The following is a 15,185-nucleotide window of genomic DNA, read 5'->3' on the forward strand; positions in this document are numbered from 1 at the left end:
TAAGTCTTCAAGGCTAAGAAAACACTATCATCTCCATTTCTAGTAGAAAAACTGAGGCTAAGAGCAGGTAAGTCATTTTGCTAAGGTAACAGCTTAGGAAGTAAAGGAGCCAAAATTGAAACATAAGCATATTTGAAGCTGGGCATGGTGACACATGCCTATAATCCCAAATGCTTAGGAAAGCGAGACAGGAGGATCACAGGTTCAATGCCCATTTCAGCAACTCAGTGAAACTCCGCAATTTAGTGAGACCCTATTTCAAAATTAAAAAAAAAAATAAAATAGGGCTGGGCTGTGGCTAGCATTCTGCTCCCTGGGTTCAATCCCCAATACCAAAACATATATTTATTTATTTTTGGTGGTACTGGGGTTCCTGGAAACCCTTTTACCTCCGGGCTACACTCCCAGACCTATTTTATACTTTTTTTTATTTGGAAACAGGGTCTCTTAAGCCAGCAAGGCTGGCTTCGAACCTGCCAGATCCTGTTTCCGACTCCCAAGCTGGGATTACAAGCGTGCGTCACCACGCCCGGCAATACCAAAATATTTAAAAAGGCCTTTCCCTGCTTGCTGCACTGACCACACTGCCCCTATTGTTTTACTGTTTTGGCAGTCCTCCTGGCATGTTGTATATATTTGTGTACTATCTGTTACCCTCAGACACTATCACCCTAGTTCTACAAGACTATTTAAGAACTAGAATAGGTCTGGTTTAGTGTGGATGTTAAAATAGTTTTGTTGAGCCGAGCGTGGTGGCGCACGCTTGTAATCCCTGCTTGGGAGGCGGAGACAGGAGGATCGTGCAGGTTTGAAGCCAGCTGCGCTGGTTTAAGAGACCCTGTTTCCAAATTTAAAAAAATATAAAATAGGTCTGGGAGTGTAGCCCAGAGGTAGAAGGGCTTCCAGGAACCCCAGTACCACCAAAAAAAAAAAAAAAGTTTTGTTGAAATAAATGAATGAACCATGCAAGATGGTGCATGCCTGTAATCCCAGTACTTGGGAGTCTGAGACAGGAGGACCACAGGTTAAAGGCCAGCCTCAGCAACTTAGTGAGGCCTTCAGGAATTTAGGGAGATCCTATTTCAAAATATAAATAAAATAGGACTGCGGGTGTAGCTCATAGGTAGAATGCCCCTGGGTTCTATCTCCAGTACCACATGGAAGGAAGGAAGGAAAAGAAAGGAATCTATGCCTATTTATATGCAGTATTGGGGACAGAACCCAGGGGCATTCTACCTCCAAGTGACACGCCCAGCCCTATTTTTTATTATTTATTTTTGAAACAAGGTCTCACTGAGTTGTAAAGGGACTAAGTATTTGAGGTTGTCCCCGAACCAGGATCCTCCTGTCTCAGCCTCCCAAATGCTGGGATTACAAACAAGCATGCACCACCACGCCCGGCTTCTATGCCTCTTTAAAAATACTGGGCAAAGCCGGGCGTGGTGGCTCACACTTGTAATCCCAGCATTCTGGAGGCTGAGACCGGGAGGATCACGGTTCGTGGACAGCCTCAGCTACTTAGTGAGGCCCTCTGCAACTCAGTGAGACCCGGTTTCAAAATAAAGAAGAGCAGGGGATGTAGCTCAGAGGTCGAATGCCCCTGGGTTCCATCCCCAGACCCACACACAAAAAAACTTAATTAAAAAAATTAAAATACTGGGCAGTATAGAGTAATGACAAGGCAGTGGGTGGGAAGTGAGGTATTTGTTGCTGTTGTTAGCTTTGCTAGGTTGCTCAAGCTGTCTTTGACCCTGTGATCCTCCTCCCAAATACTGGGATTACAGGTGTGCACCACCACACCTGGCTCAAATACTGCTTTTTTCTTTGTGGTACTGAGGATTGAACCCCAGGGGCTTTCTATCTCTGAGCTACTCCCCTCACCAGCCCTATTTTATGTTTTATTTGGTCTCACTAAGTTGTGAAGGGAATATGATGGCCAGATGAACAAGAGGACGCCTTCTGTGGGTCTGGACAGTTTGAGGGGTACTGGGGATCAAACTTGGGTCTTAGGAATGCTAGGAAAACGCTCTACCACCGAGCCACATCCCCGGTCCTTGGCCAGTATATTTTTTTAATCCCAATTATCCTTCTTTGAATGTAAACCTCTTCCTCTCTGAAGCCATAAAAGCCAAGGTTCCTACCCTAACTCTCTTGTAAAAGGTATAAACGAAATAGTTTGGAAAAGAGGCCTGTGGGGACCTATTAATACAGCGAGAGTGGAGCCACAAAAGGCACAGGAGTGGCCCAGGCTGGACATCATTGTGACGGTACTGGGCCCCTTGGCGCAGAACAGAGCATAGAGGCCAAGGGCTTGGTGGCTGCTAAGAAGGGATGGACACAGATGTCCTCAGTTCAAATCGCCCTTGCTCCACCGAATTTCACCAATGCTTACGGCTGAAGGGAATACCCCAACACCACGGACTCCACGGACCTAGTCACCTCTCCCTTGGACGCCAGCGGGCTGCAAAACTTGCTTGTGCCACGTGCTCCGCTAGTGCGCATGCGTTGGTTCCGCAGGGCCGGATGCACGTGCGGGGCAGATGTACGCATGCGCGTCCACGGCAGCACAGGTAACCGACCAGAGCGGCACGCGCCTGCCCGCGGTGTGCGCCTGCGCCGTGGGAGGAGTCCAAGGGGGCGGGGCTTGGGCGCTGTGCTTCCTAGGAAAGGCTCCTCCCCATTCACCTTTCTGGAGGGAAAGCTTTGCACACGCGCCTGTACCCTCTCCAAAAGCAACTGCCGTCCGTCGTTCGTGACCCTCAGCCGTGTTCCGAAAGTGAGAGACAACTCCAGGTACGCCCTGCCTGTAGCAGACTTAGCCAGAGTAGCCCTGTCAGAGATTTCATGGAAATCCCGACAAAGCCCCCCCACCCATCATGCTAGAGACCACCCAATATGCCAGGGCCTCTGAACCCTGTTGAAAGACCTCTTGAAATCTTGAACACATCTCAAATGCAAGAATGAACCCACTAGGAAATATTGCTGGTGATCCCTGAAATCCTATTATTAGAATCTTCTAGAACTTCTGTCACACTTATCCCTCAGAGCCTGTCAGAAAGTTTCCCTGAAAGCTTGTAGAGATTTCCTACGCAAAGCTTGTCAGAGACCTCTAAAATTTCATCAGACCTCCCAGAAGCCCAAAGACTCCAAAATATGATGACCCCCAAAGTCCAGAGCCCCCAAAAGAACCAGAGACCCCCTTGAGTCTCCATGTACAAGTCCCAAGCATGTGATGTCTAAAGCGTCAGGGACTTCCCTGGCCCCTCAGGAGTTTGTCCCCCCAAACTTTATCAGAGCTCTAGAAACTGTCCTTACAAGGGACCTTTATCCACTCAGGCTTACAGCCATCATCCCCTCTGCCCCCTCCAGAGTTCCTGCAAGGGTCTTTCTGCAAAGCAAGACTTCTTTTTCTAGAACCTTCTAAAAGCAACAGAGGAATGAAAGGGGGGGTCGTGTCTGGCACGAGAAGAGCAGGGTATTAGAAGCACTTGGTGAGGAAAGGAGGGACAAGCAGCTTCAGGGAGTATAGACAGGCCCTGGCCACTCTCTTTGGTCCTGGCCTAGGTGCCTCCTTCAGTCCCAGCAGTGCAGAGGCCTGATATAACTATTTAGAAGACCTCCTTCTCTCCTCAAAGTGTCCTGGAGTTCAAACACTAAGTGATATGGTCAACCTGGTTATAATGGAGGTAGGACAGAGCACAGGAGAAGTCGTCCCTGACTCTCTAAGAACCCCAAAAGGCTCCCAGAAACCTGTGAACCAGGACTGGGGCATGAACAAGAAGAGGCATGGGATGGGGCTGGGCCTGGGGCACCCAGGGAGTTGCAGGTTTAGGGGACAATGTTGAACTCCTATGGACCATGGAGGGCAAGGGACCTAGGGGTGCTGGTGGAGAGAAAGGTAGCAAAAAGAGACAAGGAGCTTGAGAGTCCCCTGTGTGTCACTCCAATCCTGAGGGGCTAGGACTCAGACCAGCGTCACTAGGGAGCCATGGGAGAGCTAGGAGACAGAGAGGGAGAGGGAGAGGGAGAGGGAGAGGGAGAGGGAGAAACTGGCCTGAGAAGCCGACAGTTCAAATATAGGATAGGATGGCAAGAATGTCAGCTGCTGGGGCCTTATGGGAGCCCATACACAGCCCCTCATTCAGCCTGGGGTGGAGATTTTTAAAAAATGTTTTCCAGAGGTACAAAGACAGGAAATCAAGGAAAGTGTCCCAGGGAAAGACCAGAGGTAGAAACAGCTAGGCCAGTTTGGACAACGGTATGCAGTTCAGAGTTGCTGGAGAATCATGTGTGATTTGAGGAAGGGAAGCAGGTACCACCGAGATTTGTCCCTGGGGTGCTAGGCAGCCATGGAAGGACATTGATCAGGGATTGGGACAAGTTAGCTCTGGGGACGCATAGGGATGGAATGAAGGCCAGGAGGCTGGGACTAATGCTCAGGAAGAAGGTAAAGCAGGCCTGAGACAGGGCTGTGGGGAAGAAGAGGAAGGCACAGGGTAGAGTCATTGAGTAGAGGTCCAGGGCTAGGGACTCAACAAGCTGTGGAAAGGAGGAGAGGCCATCCTGTCTCCTAGAGGGAGCAGTGACCCTCACTAACTCCCCTTTGATCTCTGCCACCCACCTCATAGGCCCCCATTTTACCAGTCATACCTCCAATCCATAAAACAGGTCAGAGCGGAGCTGTCGGGTTGAGACAGGGTGGCAAACAGGTTCTGAGAACCCAGAGGGCCTGGGCGGGTCCTCACCTGAGGGTGGCTAGTCTGAGCGAGCCATTCCCTGACTTGTCCTTCCGAGAGCTCTCTGGACAGCTGGTCCCTTTCCTGTCTCTTCCAGTGACAGAGGGAGGCTAGTAGCTTCACTGGCCGCTGTGGAGTGGCAGGAGCAGCTCATGGACCTGCCAGAGGGCCGGGTTGGTGGCCCCACCACAGAAAGTAGGTGCCTGGGCCCCTTTTTGCTCCAGAGGAGAAAGGAACTGGGGGGAGGTGAATGTCATCGGGCTGTAACCTGGAAACTTGGGAGAAGTGGGTTGGGTGGCTGTGCATGCCGGGTGGGCAGTAGGGAGCAATGACGAATTAAATGCCTACTCTGTGCAACCCCACCCGCCTGTGCCCCTTATCGCATCTGCTCTGGGGAGGCACCTGTGAAGGCAGGCTTTATCACTTGCCTGGAGAGCACCCTTCCCCAGTTACCCACATGCTCACCCCTCCCTCCACGCAGATGGCTACCAGGGCAGCACCTCTTAGTTTAAGTAAAGCAGCTTCCCTGTCACACTCTCTCCCCATCCCTGCTTCAGTTCTCTTCACAACACTATGTCATTTGTTTAGTCTCTGTCTGTCCCCCAGACAGTGAGGTCTACAAGGTAGTACGCCTTACTCACTCTGGTATCATCAGGTCTTATCGCTGTCCCACAGAAGTATAATTAAAATCACATATGTAATTTCAAAATATTTTAAAAGGAAAAGAAACAGGTAAAATGAATAGTAATGATAGATTTTACTTAACTTTTTGTATCTAAATTAATATCATCTCTGCATACAACTAGTATAAAAATGTACTGAGATATTCTTTTTTTTTTCAAACTAAGTCTTTAAGCTGCAGTGTGTACTTTACACAAACTGAGCATCTCAAATTGCACTCCACCTGGCTCAAGTGCTCAAAACCCTCATCTAATGAGTAGCTGCTCTATGCTTCGGCATTGCTTAGAGCAATGCCTGACACGTAGTAGGAACTCAGTTACGACTGTCAAGTGAATAGAAGAATGTAGACCTCATGGGTATGAGAACCTGCCTTGGGAGGAAGGTGCTGGGTTCTTCTCTGGAACTCCATCTGCTTAAGAGGAAGAGCCCAGTCTGATGGAGGAGGAAGCTCCCACCCTTAGGAGAGTCCAGTCTGATGGGAAGAGCAGGGCCTCTTTCTTAGAGGCCCAAGACATCTCAAATGACTGCCTGCAGCTTTTCTCAAAGCCCCAGGCCTGGATTCTGGTGTCAGGAGGCTTTCTAGATGGAAGGGACTTAGACACCAGGGTGTGAGAACCAGAAAGTTGGCTGACCAGTTAATTACCGCCATCTAAACTTTATCTGCACCAGCAGAGGGCGTACGGCCACCAGGAACCATGGGCAAGGGCAGAGCCAGCTCTGGGAAGCTGTGGAAGGGAAAGGAGGGACACACCCAGAAGGAGATGGAGACAGATACGACAGAAGGAAAGGGAAGGCTCAGGGGACAGAGAGTCACCAAGATTTGGGAAGAGAGGCATAGAGAGAGGGAAGGAAATGGGGGCAAGGAACATGGGGAGACTGGAAAAAAGATGAAGAAAAAGATTCAGAGAGGAAACTAGAGCAGAGGCAGGGACACAGAGATGGAGACACTGAGGAAGGACATAAAGGGGAGGGACGCGGTGACATCTTCCTTCAGGGCCCTGGGAAGGAGCTGCAGACGCGTGCTTATCCTCAGAGCCTGCACAGTCTACCCAGCTGGGCTTTCCCTGGGCAGCAGCCTGGGGCAGGTGACCACCTGGGCCACAGAAGCCTTATCTGTACCGTGGGGAGGAGCATAAGACTGCCACTAAAGCTACACTTCCCCTAGCCCCAGGTTCCAGCTCCCCTTCCCGAGGGCTGAACCCAGAAGCATGGGTTCGAGTGAGGTGGGAGATGGGGTTGCTCACAATGACGAACCCTGGAAGAAGTCCAAAGAATGAGAAAGGGGACTCCGATGTTGGACAGGTGACTTTGGATAGGTTCCTAACTTTTCTGTGCCTCAGTTTTCTCATCTGTAAAGAGGAGCTAAAAGTAGCAGTCTGCTATAGTTCATGTGAAGCCTTCAGAAGAGGCCTGGCACCTACTAAATGCTCAGTTCTATTATTGAGTCTCCACTGCGTGCCAGGTCTTCTGCCAGGCAGGGCCTTTCCAAGTTTTTATTTTGTGTTTATTTTTGCATACTGGGAATTGAACCCAGGGGCATTCTACCTCTGAACTATACCCTCAACCTTATTTTTATTCTTTATTTTGAAACAGAGTCTCACTAAGTTGCAGAGGCCCTCACTAAGTACCTGAGGCTGGCCACAAACCTGTGATCCTCCTGCCTCAGACTCCCAGATACTGGGATGACAAGGGTGCGCCACCACACCTGGCTTCCAGGTTTTCTTTCTTTCCTAAAAGGGAGGAAACACACCCCACCCCCATTCTCCAGAGGAAGCAACTGAAGCTCAGAGAGTCCCTGCCCCAGGTGCCACCACCCGTTCAAACTGAGTCTGGGTACCTGACTGCATTCTGTGCTCAGCTGCCCACCCCAGTTGTCCAAGGCCCAGCAGGGATCTAGAAGGTCACTTCCAGCCCTAGGAGAGAGGCGTCCTGGAGTAGAGAATCATCTCCTGTGTCATGGAGCATTTATTGAGCACCTGCTATGCACAGGCACTGTGAACACTCAATGGAGAAACAGATGCAGGAAATAAGTACATGGTTCGTCATGTACCCAGAATTGACCACCCCAGCCCTGGTAAGGGGGTTCACTCAGCCTGTCCCTGTATAATTGGTATGGAGACTCAGACTGAAAATGGAGAAGCAATTTTCCTGAAGACATGCAGTGAGGCTCTGAGTCCAGATCACTGGACACCCGATCCAGCTCCTAACCACTCCCCCACTGCCCACCCTACTTGGATCATGCCACCTCTCAGTGTCTTGAGACCCCCTGGGCTCCATAGACTCTGATGACACCAGCCTCTCCTGGAGATGCAGAGAGAAAAGAGACCCGGTCCCTGGGGCAGGCTGAGACCGGAGATGCTGCGGGCGGGATCGATGTGGGCTGCCCGCACTTTATTGGATTGTTCCTGGCTTCTGGGCCCCCTTCACACTTGGCTCTTCCCAGAATCCTCTATTCTTTGCCCTCCCCCACGCCTCTCCCTCTCTGAGCCCAGCCTGGGAGGGCAGAGAAGAGAAGAGGCAAGGGTGATCTCAGAGCTCCTTATTTGGGCTTCTGAGACTGGGCAAAAAGTGTTAGATAGCGGGCCGGGCATGGTGGCGCTTGCTTGTAATCCCTGCGCTCAGGAGGCGGAGACAGGAGGATCACGCAGGTTTGAAGCCAGCCTTGCTGGCTTAAGAGACCCTGTTTCCAAATAAAAATATAAAAATAGGTCTGGGAGTGTAGCCCGGAGGTAGAAGGGCTTCCAGGAACCCCAGTACCACCAAAAAAAAAAAGAAAGAAAGAAAGAAAAAAAAGGGTTAGATAGCAGGGGAACTTCCTGCCCTGCCCTGAAAAATCCAGTCTACCTGGGGAGGGGGGGATACTCAAGGACCATCATTTTGCTTGCTACCCTACTCAAAGCTTCCTGATGTTCCCCACCAGCCCCAACCTGAGACAGCTCCAAGTCAGTTACCTTCCTCTGCTGAGCCCAGGGACCCAGGACTTGTCCACCCTCTTCTCTCCTTGCTCTTCTCACTGGGGGGCTGGGCCTCTTGTCTCCTCAGCGTACCTGTGGGAGCAACCTGAGGAGGTGAGCCCAGGGCTGCTCACTGTAGAGGAGCAAATACTCAACTCCACATTTGAAGCCTGTGACCCTCAAAGGACAGGTGTGAGGGGCAGGTCAGCGGGTGGGGGAATAGAGGGAACAAGATGGAAGTCTGGAGGTTGGGGGCTACAGAGAAAGAGGAATGGGCTAGAGCCTCTTCTTGGGGGTCCTGTAAGAGCAAAGGGTGGTTGTGGGAAGCTCCAGGGTAGAAGGAGATAAAAGAATGGAAGCTTTTGAGGATGAGAAGAACTTGGGGTCCTTGATAGAAAATGGCAGGGCATTGGGGACCTGGGAGGAGAAGAAGTCAGCCACAATCCCCCTGGTGGGCCACACACATAATGTCCCTCAACTTTTTTTTTTTTTTTTTAACTGTAGATCAAACCCAGGGAGGGCATTGTGTTTGCAAGACAAGCACTTTACCACTGAGCTACATCCCCGCCCTGGTTCTTTCCTCTTTGGTTCACTCTGTGAGGGGGGATGATTGGGCTCCATTTCCAGGTGTAAGAGTTGACTCAAAGGAGAGGAAGGGGCTTGGCCAAGGTGTTCCCACCAAGCTATGGGGCAGAGATGCCACCAACCTAACCAAAGACATCCTGTTCCCAAGCCACTGCCTGGCCCCACCCACTCAGCCCCCCTCAAGGTGTGCTCTGTCCCAGGCTCTGTGGCTGTGACCCATGTGCTGGCCTACCTGGAGGCTGTGACAGGCCAGGGCTCCCAGGACATACGTCTCCAAACATTGGCCCGAAGCCTGGACCCCAACGGGGAGGGTCCAGGGGCCACTGTGGACTTGGATACCTTCCTGGTCGTCATGCGGGATTGGATCGCTGCCTGTCAGCTGCCTGGGTGAGTCCCTGCACCTCCAGCCTCCTCCTCTGGGAAGTCCTTCCTAAAAGCTGACCTCATACCTGCTTACTGCACCCATACCTTTAGGCCTAGGGGCTTCCTGTGGTTGGAATGAGGCTGAGAGAACAGTGAAGAGATGGGAGTTGAGGGACCAGATGCCTTGGATGAGGAGGCGTAGAGGGTCTGGGAGGCAGAAATAAAAGGGAGCTGGACCAGACCGCTGGGGGCGGGGTCTGACAGTGTCCCCTCCCCATCCCTTCACCAAGCGCAGTCCCTGCCCTTTCTGCTTTTCCATCTGGCCCTGGGTACTCGCCATCTGGCCACACCTTCCTCCCCACAGCGCTTGCTCTCACCTGACCTGGTCCCCTCCTCCCACCCGCAACCCCCCTGCATTGGCAGGTCAGGATTGTGGGGTGGCTGCAGGGGGGCCGTAAGCCTCATCCCTTTGATACAGGGGATTAGAGCTGGGAGAGGAGACCGCCTTCGAGGGAGCCCTGACCTCCCAGCAACTGCCATCTGGTGAGATTGCTATATATAGAATGAAGCAGGCAGGCACAGGGTCAGCCAGTGGGGGGACTTCCCATGGGGGAAGAGCAAGAGATAAGGTGCAACCAAGAGCCTTTGCTCTAGCTGGGCATGGTGGCACATGCCTATAATTCTAGTATTTGGGAGGCTGAGACAGGAGGATCATGGGTTCAAGACCAGCCTTGGGAATTTAAGACTGTCAGCAACCTAGCAAGACCTTATTTTGAAATAAAAAATAAAATAGGTTGAAGGTATAGCTTGCAAGTAGAATGTCTGTGGGTTCAATCCCTGGTTAAAAAAAAAGAAGAAGAAGCCAAGTGTGGTGGCACACACAGTTCGCAGACAGCCTCAGCTACTTGATGAGGCCCTTTGCAACTCATTGAGACCCAGTTTCAAAATAAAGTTAAAAAAATACAGCTGGGGTGTAGCTCGGAGGTAGAATGCCCCTGGGTTTCATCCCCAGTACTGCAAAGAAAAAAAAAAAAGAACTTTGCTCTAGTCCAGAGCTGTGATTTTGGGTGTCTCTCTGACTCCCCCCATCCTTCCTTGAGCTTTTTTCCCCCTGAGGGAGTTGTTTCTACCCACCTCCTCCTGACCCACCTACCCCTTGCTCTCTAGTACCTTCCAGCCCTCTGTTCTTGTTGCTCCCTCCACCTCGCAGCAAGCCTGCCCACCAGGGGCCTTGCTCTAGCTGTTTCAGCCTATACTCTCCCCACCTTCCTCATACCTTGCATCTCAGGCAAAGAAGCAGCCCTGGGATGCCCCTGGCCAGCATCCCTGCTCTCTGCTTGCTCGCAGACCTGCATGCCTTTCCCTCCAGACACTGTCTGCTCAGCTGGTTAGTGTCTGCCCTGGTGTCAGTTGGTTGGTTTGCTCACCACCTGTGCCCAGGCAGGGCTTCATACCTGGGCAGTGCTCCACAAAAAACTGGCTGTGTTAGGTTTTTCCAGCAATACAAAGGCAAAAATGCAGTTTTCTTAGCCAAGTGTGGTGGCACACGCGTGTAATCCCAGCATTTGGGAGGCTGAGACAGGAGGATCATGGTTCGAGGACAGCCTCAGCTACTTAGTGAGGCCCTTTGCAACTCAGTGAGACCCTGCTTCAAAAATAAAAGAATAAAAAATAGAGCTGGGGGTGTACCTTGGAGGTTATAATGCCTCTGGGTTCCATCACTAGTACTGAAAAAAAAAAAATGCTGTTTCCTTGTCATTCTCTTGACCCTCTTTAATCATCCTGGGGGCCACAGGAGGGCTGTGATAAGAGAGACTGGAGGCCAGGAGGTTGGAGAGGAGCTGGGGTGAGAGTCCAGAAGAGAGTGAGAGGCCTGGTCAGGGCAAGGGGCAGCATGGGGACAGGGAGTGGGTGTGGAGCAGAGTTGGGATGGGGGCAGGCCTGGGCTCAGGCCATTGGGTAAAAAGGAGGAGGGGGCCAAGTAAGCCTAGTGGCTGCTGGATGGTGGAGAACTGGGGAAAGTTAACTGATTTGGGGACTGAGGTGCTACCCAGTGTGGGCATAAGGAACAGAGAGGGAGGCTGTCAGGAAGATGCAGCCTGAGTTGAAGGCAGAGAGGAACAGGAGGCCCTCGGGATGGGAGTAATGAGCCCTGGGAGTCCAGGAGGCCACCCAGAGCACAAGGAAGGGGAGAAGCCAGGGGAAGAGCAAACACATGTTGGCACCCCGACACTTAAGGTCACCATGGAGCCTAACACCTATCTGTCTCCTCCCAGAATGCCCAGAAGCTGAGGAACCAGCCAACCTGGAGACGTTTGGAGGCGAAGACCCCAGGCCTGAACTGTACCTATTCTCGGACCCCTCTCTGCCTCTCCCACCCTAACCCTGTTTTCTCCACCCTGCCCAGGCCCGGGTAGGGCTTGGGGTCCTTTGGGGGTGTAGACAAGGAACAGAGGCCTTGTTGATAGCCTGAGGAGGACAGAGGAGGCTTGCTCCTGTTTCTGTTTCTCTAGAAAAGCCCTGCCTCCCCATAGTACTAAACTGGCCTGGGAAAGGAGGCAGGGGCTGCAGCAGTGACCTGAGTCCTTTCACCGCCCTCAGGCCTGCCACAGCTGACCTGCTGAGCAGCCTGGAGGACCTGGAGCTCAGCAACCGGCGTCTGGCGGGGGAGAATGCCAAACTGCAACGCAGCGTGGAGACAGCCGAGGAGGGGTCTGCACGCCTCGGGGAGGAGATTGTAGCCCTGCGCAAGCAGCTTCGCAGGTGTGCAGTGCCACTCCAACTCCCACAGCCCCAGCCTTGCTCTCTGCATTTCCTGCTCAGCATCTTTAACCCTGCACCTGTACCATTCCTCTTTTTTCTTATCACTCTCTTTCGCATCTCTCTGGTTCTTATCTCCTAGGCTTTCTGTTTTAGTCTGTCTTTTCCTCTTAAGTTCAGACTTTAGTCTTTATTCTTCTCTCTGTGATTCTCCACATCATTGGCCTCCTTTCTTTGTGTTTGTCCTACCTCATATCTGTCGTTGTCCCACTATTTTAGTTTCTCTCTCTGTAGGTCTGTATCCTACCTCCTCAGCCTCTTAGATTGAAACTGGCTCTGGGTAGCCCACACTAGGTCTCTGTCTGGCCCCTCTCTCACAGGTCTCTCTCCTCTCTTTCCTGGGTCTCTGTCTCCCTCTCTCTGTGTGTCTGTTCTCTGACCTTTGCTCTCTGCCTCCCTGCTTTTAGATCTCTGCCATGCCCCCACCCCTGAGATTTCTCTGAGGCTGCTGTCTGAGTGGATCTATCTGTGTGTCTCTGCCTTCCTCTCCTTCATGTGGCTCCTCTGCCCCTGTCCTGCTCAGCGCCCAGCAGGCTCTGCAGTTTGCCAAGGCTGTGGATGAGGAGCTGGAGGACCTGAAGACTCTGGCCAAGAGCCTGGAGGAGAAGAATCGCAGCCTTCTAGCCCAGGCCCGGCAGACGGTGGGTGCTGGCCCCAGAGAACTAGGATGCCCTGCCCCTTCCCTCCTTTCTAGAGTGAGAGCAGCAGAGCCTGGCTGTGGAGTGGGAAGGGACAAAGGTCACCTAGCATCCTCCCTTATTCCACTTACCCCTGGCCCCAGATTTTCTCAGACCTATCTACCACCCTTCTCATGGTAATGGGGACAGCAGTGGTTCTCCCAGCCCTGTATTTTTTTTTTTTTTTTTCCAGTACTGAGGTTGGAACCTAGGGGCATTCTACCTCTGAGATATACCTCCAGACCTATTTTTTCATTCTTTAGTTTGAAACAGGATCTCACTGAGTTGCAAAGGTCCTCACTAAGTAGGTGAGGCTGTCCACAAACCACCATCCTCCTGTCTCAGCCTCCAACATGTTGGGATTATAAGCGTGCACCACCATGCCCAGCTTCCCAGCCCTGTTCTTTAATGATTCAGGCTCTAGTAGTGTTCCTGGGATAGGGAAAGGGTATACAAGGACAGGAAGGCTGGAAACAAAGCCTTTGTCCTCTCTCTGTGTTGATCAGGAAAAGGAGCAGCAGCACCTGGTGGCTGAGGTGGAGACGCTGCAGGAGGAGGTAAGCTGAGGCTGAGTGCCCACCTACCTTCCCCTAGTCCTCTAGCAACCCAGCTGCCTACAGCCCAACTAACTCCAACCTGCAGGGGGAGGCCTTAGCATCCCAACAGTGTGTGAATGTTTCCTGAGGTCACATCACTTACTGTGAGAACTACACTGTTGACAAGAGTGTAGGGCACAGGGCTGTGCCTGGGCTCACACCGAGGCCACCTGCATGAGCATGAGACAGTTCCTCCCCTCTCTGCACCTCAGTGTTCTCACCTATGTGGATGAGCAAAACAGTGGTATCTTCCTTGTTGGGTTGTGTGAAATTTAAACCAGAAAATAACTTTGAAAGTCTCAGATACAAGGTAGGACATGAAGATTGTACTCACTAAATGTTACCTAGTGTTATGTATGTATGTACGTATGTATGTATGTATGTATGTATGTATGTATGTATTTGAAGTACTGGGGATGGAACCCAGGAGCATTCTACCTCCGAGCTACACCTCCAGCCCTATTTTTTATTCTTTATTTTGAAACAGGGTCTCACTGAGCCGCAGAGGGCCTCATTAAGTGGCTGAGGCTGCCCATGAACCACCATCCTCCTGTCTCAGCCTCCTGAATGTTAGGACTACAAGCATACACCACTATGCCTGGCTTCTAGTGTCATTTATGTATCAGCTTTTTTTGTTTTATTTTGTGGTGCGTGTGTGTTACTGGGGATTGAACCCAGGAGCACTCTACCTCTAGCTTGCTTATTTATTTATTTATTTATTATTTTGAAACAAGGTCTGGCAAAATTAATGAGGCTGTCCTTGAACCTGCAGTCCTCTTGTCTCAGTCTGCCAAGTCTGGGATTATAGGTGTGTGCCACCATGTCCACCTTATGTATGAGCATTTTCTACGGTAAAAGAAAGGCTTTTCCATGTATGTTGGCACACGCTTATAATCCCAGCTACTTAGGAGGCTGAGGCAGAAGGATAGCAAGTTAAAAGCCAGTGTGGGGAATTTAGTGAGACTACTATCAGTGGTCAGCAGTAGAGTACTTGCCTAGTGTGTGTGAAGTCCTGTTTTTTTGTTTTTTGTTTTGTTTGCAGTACTGGGGATGGAATCCAGGGGCATTCTACCTCCAAGCTACAACCCCAGCCCTATTTTTTATTCTTTATTTGGAAACAGGGTCTCACTGAGTTGCAAAGGGCCTCACTAAGTAGCTGAGACTGTCTGCAAATCGCAGTCCTCCTGTCTCAGTCTCCCAGGTGCTGGAATTACAAGCGTGCACCACCATGCCTGGCTTGAAGCCCTGGGTTTAATCTTCAGTATTAAAAAAATAGGCCTTGAAGTCAGCCCTGAGTTTAGATCCTGTTGTTGCCACTTACACATGCAACAGACAGCCTTTAAGTATATGGCATATTTTAAATTTTTGTTGTATAGTGCTGGTGATCAAACCTAGGATATTGGGCCTGCTAGGCAAGCACTCTGTCACTGAGCCATATCCCCAAGCTCCAATCCTTAATTTTATTCTTAGAACCAGGGAGAAGGTTTACCTGTTTAATAGGGCTGTTGTGAGGAGTGAATGACGGCATTTTACCAGGGCCTACCTCATCACATGAAATTCAACCTTATGTCTCTTATATCTGAAACAGAAAACATCATCTTAGTTCAATCTGCATCTACTTAGTTCTTTCAGGTTGAAAATGAAATTCATGAATTGATGAAATTCACACCATGGGCCTTATTTTCCCTGCCAAGGTGGCATCTGAGTTGCAGGAAAATCAGGCAGGTTCCTAGGTGTTCCAGGAAGCAGCAGGCTATCATTCAATGTCTGTCC

The 15,185-nt window shown here is 51.0% G+C and overlaps 1 protein-coding gene across 1 annotated transcript in view; it reads left to right on the forward strand.

Annotated features, from left to right (window-relative positions):
- Window positions 1–4,858: 4,858 nt before the first annotated feature.
- The window catches only part of KASH5 (KASH domain containing 5), a gene marked incomplete at its 3' end in the record, with an annotated part of 28,781 nt that continues 18,454 nt past the window's right edge, over window positions 4,859–15,185 (forward strand). The window contains exons 1-8 of the mRNA XM_080703332.1: window positions 4,859–4,931; window positions 8,460–8,561; window positions 9,157–9,343; window positions 9,798–9,862; window positions 11,596–11,662; window positions 11,921–12,082; window positions 12,663–12,780; window positions 13,323–13,373. Coding sequence (XP_080559458.1) covers window positions 4,889–4,931; window positions 8,460–8,561; window positions 9,157–9,343; window positions 9,798–9,862; window positions 11,596–11,662; window positions 11,921–12,082; window positions 12,663–12,780; window positions 13,323–13,373 — 795 coding nt within the window. The 5' untranslated portion in view covers window positions 4,859–4,888. The remainder of the gene's footprint in view (window positions 4,932–8,459; window positions 8,562–9,156; window positions 9,344–9,797; window positions 9,863–11,595; window positions 11,663–11,920; window positions 12,083–12,662; window positions 12,781–13,322; window positions 13,374–15,185) is intronic.

Source organism: Muscardinus avellanarius (genome assembly GCF_963383645.1).
Source record: "Muscardinus avellanarius genome assembly, chromosome: 10".
NCBI lineage: Eukaryota > Metazoa > Chordata > Mammalia > Rodentia > Gliridae > Muscardinus > Muscardinus avellanarius.